At 38.8% G+C, this 13,045-nt stretch overlaps 1 protein-coding gene across 3 annotated transcripts in view; it reads left to right on the top strand.

Annotated features, from left to right (window-relative positions):
* Emcn (endomucin) overlaps window positions 1-13,045 on the top strand; it is a 90,008-nt gene that overhangs the window by 67,342 nt on the left and 9,621 nt on the right. For all 3 annotated transcript variants that reach the window (XM_006501842.3, NM_001163522.1, NM_016885.2), the window contains 3 exons: window positions 8,318-8,407; window positions 8,643-8,696; window positions 10,593-10,688. In XM_006501842.3, coding sequence (XP_006501905.1) covers window positions 8,318-8,407; window positions 8,643-8,696; window positions 10,593-10,688 — 240 coding nt within the window. The remainder of the gene's footprint in view (window positions 1-8,317; window positions 8,408-8,642; window positions 8,697-10,592; window positions 10,689-13,045) is intronic.

Below are 13,045 nucleotides of genomic sequence, written 5' to 3' on the forward strand. Positions count from 1 at the left end.
GACACAATGAGAAGACCAAACCTACGGATAATAGGAATTGATGAGAATGAAGATTTTCAACTTAAAGGGCCAGCTAATATCTTCAACAAAATAATTGAAGAAAACTTCCCAAACATAAAGAAAGAGATGCCCATGATCATACAAGAAGCCTACAGAACTCCAAATAGACTGGACCAGAAAAGAAATTCCTCCCGACACATAATAATCAGAACAACAAATGCACTAAATAAAGATAGAATATTAAAAGCAGTAAGGGAGAAAGGTCAAGTAACATATAAAGGAAGGCCTATCAGAATTACACCAGACTTTTCACCAGAGACTATGAAAGCCAGAAGAGCCTGGACAGATGTCATACAGACACTAAGAGAACACAAATGCCAGCCCAGGCTAATATACCCGGCCAAACTCTCAATTACCATAGATGGAGAAACCAAAGTATTCCACGACAAATCCAAATTCACACAATATCTTTCCACGAATCCAGCCCTTCAAAGGATAATAACAGAAAAGAAGCAATACAAGGACGGAAATCACGCCCTAGAACAAGCAAGAAAGTAATCCCTCAACAAACCAAAAAGAAGACTGCCACAAGAACAGAATGCCAACTCTAACAACAAAAATAAAAGGAAGCAACAATTACTTTTCCTTAATATCTCTTAATATCAATGGACTCAATTCCCCAATAAAAAGACATAGACTAACAGACTGGCTACACAAACAGGACCCAACATTCTGCTGCTTACAGGAAACCCATCTCAGGGAAAAAGACAGACACCACCTCAGAGTGAAAGGCTGGAAAATAATTTTCCAAGCAAATGGTCTGAAGAAACAAGCTGGAGTAGCCATTCTAATATCGGATAAAATCGACTTCCAACCCAAAGTTATCAAAAAAGACAAGGAGGGACACTTCATACTCATCAAAGTTAAAATCCTCCAAGAGGAACTCTCAATTCTGAATATCTACGCTCCAAATGCAAGGGCAGCCACATTCATTAAAGACACTTTAGTAAAGCTCAAAGCACACATTGCACCTCACACAATAATAGTGGGAGACTTCAACACACCACTTTCATCAATGGACAGATCGTGGAAACAGAAACTAAACAGGGACACAGTGAAACTAACAGAAGTTATGAAACAAATGGACCTGACAGATATCTACAGAACATTTTACCCTAAAACAAAAGGATATACCTTCTTCTCAGCACCTCATGGGACCTTCTCCAAAATTGACCATATAATTGGTCACAAAACAGGCCTCAACAGATACAAAAATATTGAAATTGTCCCATGTATCCTATCAGACCACCATGGCCTAAGACTGATCTTCAATAACAACATAAATAATGGAAAGCCAACATACACGTGGAAACTGAACAACACTCTTCTCAATGATACCTTGGTCAAGGAAGGAATAAAGAAAGAAATTAAAGACTTTTTAGAGTTTAATGAAAATGAAGCCACAACGTACCCAAACCTATGGGACACAATGAAAGCATTTCTAAGAGGGAAACTCATAGCTCTGAGTGCCTCCAAGAAGAAACGGGAGAGAGCACATACTAGCAGCTTGACAACACATCTAAAAGCTCTAGAAAAAAAGGAAGCAAATTCACCCAAGAGGAGTAGACGGCAGGAAATAATCAAACTCAGGGGTGAAATCAACCAAGTGGAAACAAGAAGAACTATCCAAAGAATTAACCAAACGAGGAGTTGGTTCTTTGAGAAAATCAACAAGATAGATAAACCCTTAGCTAGACTCACTAAAGGGCACAGGGACAAAATCCTAATTAACAAAATCAGAAATGAAAAGGGAGACATAACAACAGATCCTGAAGCAATCCAAAACACCATCAGATCCTTCTACAAAAGGTTATACTCAACAAAACTGGAAAACCTGGACGAAATGGACAAATTTCTGGACAGATACCAGGTACCAAAGTTGAGTCAGCATCAAGTTGACCATCTAAACAGTCCCATATCACCTAAAGAAATAGAAGCAGTTATTAATAGTCTCCCAGCCAATAAAAGCCCAGGACCAGACGGGTTTAGTGCAGAGTTCTATCAGACCTTCAAAGAAGATCTAATTCCAGTTCTGTACAAACTATTTCACAAAATAGAAGTAGAAGGTACTCTACCCAACTCATTTTATGAAGCCACTATTACTCTGATACCTAAACCACAGAAAGACTCAACAAAGATAGAGAACTTCAGACCAATTTCTCTTATGAATATCGATGCAAAAATCCTCAATAAAATTCTTGCTAACCGAATCCAAGAACATATTTAAGCAATCATCCATCCTGACCAAGTAGGTTTTATTCCAGGAATGCAGGGATGGTTTAATATACGAAAATCCATCAATGTAATCCATTATATAAACAAACTCAAAGACAAAAACCACATGATCATCTCGTTAGATGCAGAAAAAGCATTTGACAAGATTCAACACCCATTCATGATAAAAGTTTTGGAAAGATCAGGAATTCAAGGCCCATACCTAAACATGATAAAAGCAATCTACAGCAAACCAGTAGCCAACATCAAAGTAAATGGAGAGAAGCAGGAAGCAACCCCACTAAAATCAGAGACTAGACAAGGCTGCCCACTTTCTCCCTACCTTTTCAACATAGTACTTGAAGTATTAGCCAGAGCAATTCGACAACAAAAGGAGATCAAGGGGATACAAATTGGAAAAGAGGAAGTCAAAATATCACTTTTTGCAGATGATATGATAGTATATATAAGTGACCCTAAAAATTCTACCAGAGAACTCCTAAACCTGATAAACAGCTTCGGTGAAGTAGCTGGATATAAAATAAACTCAAACAAGTCAATGGCCTTTCTCTATACAAAGAATAAACAGGCTGAGAAAGAAATTAGGGAAACAACACCCTTCTCAATAGTCACAAATAATATAAAATATCTTGGCGTGACTCTAACTAAGGAGGTGAAAGATCTGTATGATAAAAACTTCAAATCTCTGAAGAAAGAAATAAAAGAAGATCTCAGAAGATGGAAAGATCTCCCATGCTCATGGATTGGCAGGATCAACATTGTAAAAATGGCTATCTTGCCAAAAGCAATCTACAGATTCAATGCAATCCCCATCAAAATTCCAACTCAATTCTTCAACGAATTAGAAGGAGCAATTTGCAAATTCATCTGGAATAACAAAAAACCTAGGATAGCAAAAAGTCTTCTCAAGGATAAAAGAACCTCTGCTGGAATCACCATGCCTGACCTAAAGCTTTATTACAGAGCAATTGTGATAAAAACTGCATGGTACTGGTATAGAAACAGACAAGTAGACCAATGGAATAGAATTGAAGACCCAGAAATGAACCCACACACCTATGGTCACTTGATCTTCGACAAGGGAGCTAAAACCATCCAGTGGAAGAAAGACAGCATTTTCAACAATTGGTGCTGGCACAACTGGTTGTTATCATGTAGAAGAATGCGAATCGATCCATACTTATCTCCTTGTACTAAGGTCAAATCTAAGTGGATCAAGGAACTTCACATAAAACCAGAGACACTGAAACTTATAGAGAAAAAAGTGGGGAAAAGCCTTGAAGATATGGGCACAGGGGAAAAATTCCTGAACAGAACAGCAATGGCTTGTGCTGTAAGATCGAGAATTGACAAATGGGACCTAATGAAACTCCAAAGTTTCTGCAAGGCAAAAGACACTGTCAATAAGACAAAAAGACCACCAACAGATTGGGAAAGGATCTTTACCTATCCTAAATCAGATAGGGGACTAATATCCAATATATATAAAGAACTCAAGAAGGTGGACTTCAGAAAATCGAACAACCCCATTAAAAATGGGGCTCAGAACTGAACAAAGAATTCTCACCTGAGGAATACCGAGTGGCAGAGAAGCACCTGAAAAAATGTTCAACATCCTTAATCATCAGGGAAATGCAAATCAAAACAACCCTGAGATTCCACCTCACACCAGTCAGAATGGCTAAGATCAAAAATTCAGGTGACAGCAGATGCTGGCGTGGATGTGGAGAAAGAGGAACACTCCTCCATTGTTGGTGGGATTGCAGGCTTGTACAACCACTCTGGAAATCAGTCTGGCGGTTCCTCAGAAAATTGGACATTGTACTACCGGAGGATCCAGCAATACTTCTCCTGGGCATATATCCAGAAGATGCCCCAATTGGTAAGAAGGACACATGCTCCACTATGTTCATAGCAGCCTTATTTATAAAAGCCAGAAGCTGGAAAGAACCCAGATGCCCCTCAACAGAGGAATGGATACAGAAAATGTGGTACATCTATACAATGGAGTACTACTCAGCTATTAAAAAGAATGAATTTATGAAATACCTAGCCAAATGGATGGACCTGGAGGGCATCATCCTGAGTGAGGTAACACATTCACAAAGGAACTCACACAATATGTACTCACTGATAAGTGGATATTAGCCCAAAACCTAGGATACCCAAGATATAAGATACAATTTCCTAAACACATGAAACTCAAGAAAAATGAAGACTGAAGTGTGGACACTATGCTCCTCCTTAGAAGTGGGAACAAAACACCCATGGAAGGAGTTACAGAGACAAAGTTTGGAGCTGAGATGAAAGGATGGACCATGTAGAGACTGCCATATCCAGGGATCCACCCCATAATCAGCATCCAAACGCTGACACCATTGCATACCCTAGCAAGATTTTATCGAAAGGACCCAGATGTAACTATCTCTTGTGAGACTATGCAGGGGCCTAGCAAACACAGAATTGGATGCTCACAGCCAGCTAATGGATGGATCACAGGGCTCCCAATGGAGGAGCTAGAGAAAGAACCCAAGGAGCTAAAGAGATCTGCAACCCTATAGGTGGAACAACATTATGAACTAACCAGTACCCCGGAGCTCTTGACTCTAGCTGCATATGTATCAAAAGATGGCCTAGTCGGCCATCACTGGAAAGAGAGGCCCATTGGAAACGCAAACTTTGTATGCCCCAGTACAGGGGAACGCCAGGGCCAAAAAGGGGGAGTGGGTGGGTAGGGGAGTGGGGGTGGGTGGGTATGGGGGACTTTTGGTATAGCATTGGAAATGTAAATGGGCTAAATACCTAATAAAAAATGGAAAAAAAAAAACAAAAAAACAAAAAAACAAACAAAAAAAAAAAAGAAAAAAAAAAAGAATCTACCTTCTTAAAGCTGGAAGAAAGTTCAAGGATTCCCACCATCATATTCCCCTCAGCTAACACAGCTATACCAACTGTGTGCATAGCGTTCATCATCTGAACTTAGTGTGTTCTAGCTGCTTTTCTACTCAACCATTTCATTTCTGATGAAGGAACCCCAGCATCCTTTCCTTGAGTGTCAGGATGTTCAACATCAGCATGCCAATGTCAGCATCAGCACCTGTACTTGTTATTTAATACCAAGTGGACAACACTAAAAACTTACCCATACAAGTAACACCAAATGGACTCAATAGTTTATATTTATATATTCATATGCATGTATAAAAATAATAATAAACACATGAACATAGGAGGTAGTGAAAGGCTGGAGAGGCCGCCATCAGACAGAAAGGTAAGTCTGATGTGAAGAGAGGGCAGGAGAGGGGAGCTGGGCACAAGCCTCCTTGATTGGCATTCATGCTCAGGAAGTTTTAAAATGGTCATCAAGGAATCATACAACCCAAAAGAATCTTGGAAGGTATTTGAGGTGCTCAGGAAGTGGTGGGCACTATTACCTACAAGGCTTTCATCAGGCTTGGGGAAATCACAGCCACCTACATTTCTACAACTTCAGTCCTTGGAAGACCATTCTCAAGTCAAACTTAGATTTCTTACAACATAATTAAAGTCTTCTGTTAGTAAAGTCCCCAACAACTTATGAAGCTTACAGGAAAAAATGTGTACATGGTGCTGCATGCCTTTGACCCCTGCACTCTGGAGGGACAAGAGATTTTTAGCCACCTCTACCTAATAAGTCCAGGATAGTCAGGGCTATATAGTGAAACCTTGTCTACAAAGTTGAAAAGTGGCCCTGCTCAGCACATGTAGGGAAAACATGAACACATTTCAGTGCAATAGGTTTGGCTCTAAGAGCACTTGCTTCACATAGCTTGATGTAAATTTTGACCTGAAGTTAATAAATTGCATTTAAATTTTGGCACAATGCCTCTATAGATCAATAACCAACACAATCACAAAAATCAGGACCCAGTGCAAACATGTATGATCTAAGGGCAACATGAGTTCCAGCTTCTCCCACTTCTGACTTGAGAAAAATACACCTGAAACATAGAAATGTCTGACATGTCAGTTTCACATGGCTATACTCTGAATTTTTTAGGAAATTAGACAAACTCTCTTTAGTTGGAAAGTTCACCTTCCTAAAGGACATTATAACAATATCATACAGCATATATTAAATAATGTTATGTAATTTAAAATAACTATGCTAGGGTCATTTATTCTCCTGGTCTATTTAAATTTACTCTAACTTAATCTTTATAGCAACAGTATAATGTAAAACTATTATAACCCCATTTACATGTAAGAAAATCAGACAGAAAGAGGTTAAATCACTTGCCAAGTCTCCACAGGAAGTGAGTTTTGCAACTAGAATTTAGCTCTGGCACTCAGCTTTCAGAACCATATTCCTAACTACTCCATTATTCTTCACTTGGTCCTTCTCTGACAGTGGAATTTTGGTAGAATTTTGGAGTAGCACATTTTTAACACAATAAATGATGATCATCAGATCATACTGTGACTCCTGTTATAGTCACAGAAATGTGTGTGTGTGTGTGTGTTCAATTCAGAAAAGACTTCTTAAGAATTCCAGTTACAGGAAAAAAATCTAAAATAGAAACTTGCAAGTTTCTGCTTCATCTGTGTTTACCATTCACTTAAGACCCTGGACAATCAAATTCATTTTCATATGGAAAGCTTGGGGTGGTATCCTTTGAATCAGAAATTGTCCTAAATCAGCCCTTGGCCTGAAAATGAGGATGGAATGAGGGAGGCTGTGGAGTCTTGAAAACTAGCTGTTCCAAATCCAACAGCCATTGGTTACACAGCAAGCCCTCTTGTCCTCTACCAAAACACCTAAAAGACTATTCACCTCCAGGCAGCCCTGGACACAGGCAACCACAACTAACAGTATGGAGCTCTCTGCTGGCTCCTGCTCTTTTACTTAATTTTTTTCTTTCTTTTCCTTTTTTTCCTCTCCCCCCACCCCTTGCTTTGTGCACTAGCCTGACATTTCTCTTTGTTCCTATGGGCATGTATCCAGCTCCCTCCCACAGATCTCTTGCCTGGCAAGCAGAGTGTCGACTCCCAACATGATTCTGCCCCCACAGAGCATGCAGCGTGTGCTATGCTGTGGGTGGCAGAGGAGAAAGGAGCCATGGCAGCCCTAGAAATATCAATCTCCCTGGTGCCATTATGCAGGGTCTCAACACCTCTACGGGGTTCTAAGCAAAGTGGATGTGTCAGTGCAAGAAAGCGGTTAGCCTTGTTTAGTGCACTCTGGCTGAGGCAGGACCTGGTGGGAGGGATGGAGAGAGTTAGGCCCTTTGCACTCTGGGAGCTTTGTAGAAGGATGAAGTAGCAGCTATGATACAGGAGTATGATAGTGAGATGCAGTACATGATGTTACATATATTAAACGATGTTGTCCTATAGTTAAATTTTTAATAATTTTTAATAATAATAATCTATTTAGTCCTCTGATTAAATATGGAAAGGATATATTCCTTAAAGGAAAAAAGATCGTGGTCAAGGATACAATCTAGCAGTCATGTTCAATGGAAGATGTTCATGTAGCTGTAGAGTCTTATAGAAGAAAATCAAGGAGCCTCTATCATTTCTCCCGGACTTCTTATCAAAGGCTACATAGTAATGTTCTATCTTTAGCCATTGACAAATGTCATAAAACCAGAAGCTTTCTGCATTTATACCTATTTTAAGCATGTGTGATAGTGTGAGATGGGCTAAATAACATTTCCCAACATTAAAAATACCTGAAAGGTGGCTAGTGCTTATCAGAGATTTACATCTCACAAGAACCTCGTGCTTTTGGTTTTAAGAGCTGGGGACTAGAGTACGAGACTTGCTCAAATTTTCTTGGCCAGTTATCTGGATAATGCAGTACTGATATCCAGTTCATGTGATGCCAAAGTCTGTCATGGTTCCAGGAGAAATGATTCTCTTATACAGAAATAAAGTGTTTTCCCAGATCTTTAAAAATGCAGACTGTCTAAAGCTACGAAGAAATCCAATATGAAGACTCAATACCTAAACTGAGCCTGGCTTTGTGATTTTCCTATAGTTACTACTCAACTACTGGATGCCTTGCCGAAAATCACTGCAACATCCTCTGCATCTCTAACAACTGCACACACCATGTCACTGCTTCAAGGTATGATTTCTGTGTATCTAAATGGAAAGTTCTTCTACATTACTGTTCTTTGTGAAATAAGCACAATCCATCTTCATTTGTGAAACATACTCTTGCAGGGTGAGGAAAAAATTTGCATTTGCAACATCATAACTATAAATCATGAATATTTCCTTAAATGGGAGTAGAGGGAGAGTTATGTGGATTAACGTATCTATCAAAGGTGACTGAGTTGTTTTCTTTCTCAAAATAACAGATACTGAGGATAGGAAGATTGCAACCACTCCATCAACCACCCCCTCCTATTCCAGTGAGTAACATGTGTATCTCCGTTCATGGAAGTAGACGTGCAGAGTATGCAAATGACAACAGTGGAGGGATGGAGCTGCGGATAACCTGTTTTCAATGTTACTCAGCATGTAACTCCATTATAACCCAAACTACAGCCTGATTGAAGAATTCTTCATAAGCCTGATCTTAGTTACCACACCATGGCCATTTTCTTTCTCTTTTTTCTTTTGTTTTTCTTTTCCACTTTTGTCCTACAGTAAGAAATTACCAGAAAAGACAAAAATATAGCTTAATGGAAGTGTATTCAGCTAAGGCAAAATCTCCAATCTCCACACTAGTAACGTTTTATTTAAATCACCATGCCAAATGCCTTCAACATATTCATCATTTGTCAATTAAATATTCTTAAAGCAAATAACTTATTAAAAATGCCTTTTTAACCTTGATGGAGTTTTATCTTATTGATTGTAATTAATTTTATTTTAACATAAACATATATAAGCAATATAACACCTTACAGATGTGCTAAGATTGACTAAAGAATATTCAAATAGTTATAGTTTCCTTAGTAATTAATTAACAGCGAAGTGAATGTATGTGGAGCTGGAATTCCATGTGATTATTTTTGTTTCAGTAAAACCATTTCATTGAATGATATATCACAGAAAGAACTGACTCGTTGATTAATGCCATTTTTATTTTGAAATACTAATAATGTCACACAAAATCCATCTTAAAGTGTGCTTAACCATTGACTCTTTCTTTGTCTTGTTTCTTTTTTCCTTGTTTAAAAGTTGGTTATTTTATTTATTAACATTTCAAATGTTATCTCCCTTCCCTTCCTGGTTTCCCCTCCACAAACCCCCATCCATCCTCCTTACCCACTGCTTCTATAAGGTGTTCCTCCACCCACCCACCCACTCCCACCTCACCACCCTAGCATTCCACTGAGCTGGGGCATGGAGCCTTCACAGGACCAAGGACCTCTCCTCCCATTGATGCCAAATAAGGCCATCCTTTGCTATATATGCAGCTGGAGCCATGGGTCCCTCCATGTATACTCTTTGGTTGGTGGTTTAGTTCCTGGGAGCTCTGGGGGGTCTGGGTGTTGATGTTGTTCTTCCTATGGTGATAATGAAGTGTAACCTACCCTAACAATAAGTTGAAATATCATTGCCCCTTGATAAATAGGTAAGAGGCAAGAATGCAAGTAGATGGGATACCTGACTAATTCCCCACACACTGATCCTTTGCTACAATCACTAAACTTTTACCCTTGCAAACGACTATCACTGTAAACTCAAAGCAAAACAAAAACAAAACAAAACAAAAACTCTCTTGTTAATGAAAACAGGGAAACCTTCCTCTAATTCACAACAGCAACACACCCTTAAAACACATGGACATGTGTGCATACCTAACTATTTTGAGCTATGTTGTTAGACTTTCTAAAATGCTATTTGATTCATCTATTTATGTTTTTTCACAATTTTCTATTTTTAAGGCAACATGTTGAAAAGATATTCACAAGTCTCAGCCTTAGAATTAGAACCATCCAGTAATCTGCATCTTTTTTTCAAGTAATTTTATTATAAAATACAAAAATATATATAATAAAGAGAACAGTTGCCTCTAGTCTCCTCTTTCCTTATTCCCCAAGCCTCCAGGAAGAAGGAAAGCCATCTCTCTGAGGTTTGGTAGTTTGTTTAAGAAAGGTTACAAGGGTGACATCAAGTGGATATGTCAGAAATGACAAGCAGAGCAAACCCATAAATCAGATTCATCATTGCCTGAAATATACTAGTGGTTTGATAGGATGTTGTTTCAAGGGGAAAGCACACGTGTCCTATCTGGTGTGGTCTCTTTGTATGGAATCAGCACTACTCGAGCTAACAATGTGCCCAATACTTTTCAGGTATCATTTTGCCTGTGGTTATCGCGCTGGTTGTTATAACACTCTTGGTATTTACTCTGGTGGGTTTGTATCGAATATGCTGGAAGAGAGACCCAGGTAAGGACTGGCCTTTTGTTTCATTTCATTTTTTCCCCCAAAAGTAGAATGGGTGGTTGCTTAGTGCGACTGTGACCTTCAACTGTCAGAAGGAGAAGTGTTATAGTGAAGACAGACAAAGAACGGGGGACCAGGTGGAGAAAGTCTCTCCACACTGTTGGCAGAAGCAGTGTTTAAGGTTTGTTAGTAGAGCAAATATAGATAAGCAATTCATGCTAGCGAAACACCTCCAATGGTGAAGATAGTCATAGGTACATGCTTCAAATGCCGGGTACAATAGGATGCATGGTCAGAGCAAGCAAAGGTGTATGGAAATTTAGCTTAGAAGTCCGTCATCTCAAGAATCAGGCTTCGGGACCCCTTCCTGTCCTTAAGAGGCTCAGTGTCTTTCCAACATAGCTATCTTCCATGGCAGTGTTCTGTACTTTATCCTTTCTTTAAATAAACTTTCTATTCTAGAGTAGATCAAATTATTATTTTAAAGCGAATAAGTTATAAAGATAAGATATTTCCTCATATTCCTTATCTATCATCCCCATCAACATCACCACCATTATCATCTACTACAACAATAACGACAGCATCATGTTCTCATAATCAGCTTAGCTTAGGACAGTAGATTTGTTGGAGCAAAAGAACCAATGTTAATGAATTATTCTAAACAAAATTCTCTATTTTATTCATATTCCTTCTTTCTTTCTTTCTTTCTTTAGTTGTTTCTCAAGTCCAAGGGTTATGCTGTCTTTTGACTTGATGCTTTGGCCACGCCTGCCTCTGCTTGCTTAGCTCTGCCATGTTACTCCAGTTCATCTGCCCATTTCCAGACCTCTGCCCTGGACTTGCTGTGAAGTTCAAGTCTTCATACATTTATCCATACTTGTCCTTTTCCTGGAACATCAACCCCACCCACCCCTTGGCTTTTAGAACACATTTGCAACTTACCCTATAGGATTCCACCTACAATAATCTATTGTACCTTTTGATGACACAGCACTTCATTAAGCAGAACACATCATACTTTTAACCTTTTTTGGTTGACAAAATTGGGTGACAGCTTCATGGTGCAGTAGAATTTTTACTCTGTTCTGTGCCTGCTTTGCCTGGAAGCCCATCAATCATTGTCCCGGGTTAAACCACAAAAACTTCACCTTGCCTTTTGCTAGATATATAGCAGTAGACTTTATTCTGTTTTAAAATGGCCATATTCCCTTAATTTTCATTCTATTTCACTAACAAAATTCTACCTGAGCCTCTTAAGCTAGTAAGAAGGTAAAAGGTGTTTATTTTTATACAGCGTATAAGCTGCACTCTTACTTTCTTACCCCAGGACACTAATGAATGTGGTTTAGGCCAGCCACTGACTGTGCATCTCACAGACAGGATTGTGGCAGCAAAAGAGAAGTTAAAGGAGCAACACAGAGGCATTCATTCAAGCTCTGGGTGGGAAATAAGAAAAAAATAAACAAACAAACAAACAAACAAAAACAGTGGGCTTTCCTGTAGAAATGAGGGGGTAAGCCTCGCAGTGTCTGAAAGATACTCTCTTATCCAGTTTCCAAAGAGAAAATACTACTTGCATAAACCAGCTTGCCTCCATGATTTTAACCCACCAATCTTATTTCTATGGGAATACAGTCATTACAGTTGAACCCAATGGGGAGTTGAGTCTGTAAAATGGATAAAAACTAATATGTTAAATCCACTTCTAAAAATACCGTGTACTGAAAAAGACTTGTTTAAACTGGAAAATTTTGAAAATGCATGAGTTAAAAGTGGCATTTTCTATTAAAGCTGACTCTAAAGGAATAAATCCTCATCGCGCTACAGTTATTCCCGGGATGGATGGAGTTCTAAAACGAAGTGTGGAAATTATATAATCGCCCAAATCTATTTGGTTACTGTTAGCCTTGTTTCCACACAGAATTTCAAGAATTGTTATCATTAAATGAGCTCCATTAAACACCTGCAGTTAATCACCCTTTGAGTATGTGGAGGAGAATTCATTATGTTCAGAAAATTAGTGAGCCCACTCTGCTCTCTGGAAAACAAAATGAATCAGAAATTGAAAATTAAGCTTATCTGAATAATGTTGATCGTAGATTGAGCTTTAACACAAGCATGACATATATACAGAAAGTTTGTTGGAAGATATCTATCTCTAATTAACCCACTGTTACCATAATCTAAGGAAACAAGCTAAAACAGGCATTCGGATATTTCTCAGCTCGCTCTGAAAGGAGGCTAAGTAATATCACATTGACACTTATGGTAGTAAATATTACTGCTGGATCCTGCTGATGGGTTAACATTGTAGGACATCATTAGTGCACAGCATGAGGTATGACAGGTTAATGCTA

Source organism: Mus musculus, chromosome 3, assembly GCF_000001635.26.
Source record: "Mus musculus strain C57BL/6J chromosome 3, GRCm38.p6 C57BL/6J".
In the NCBI taxonomy this organism is placed as follows: Eukaryota; Metazoa; Chordata; class Mammalia; order Rodentia; family Muridae; genus Mus; species Mus musculus.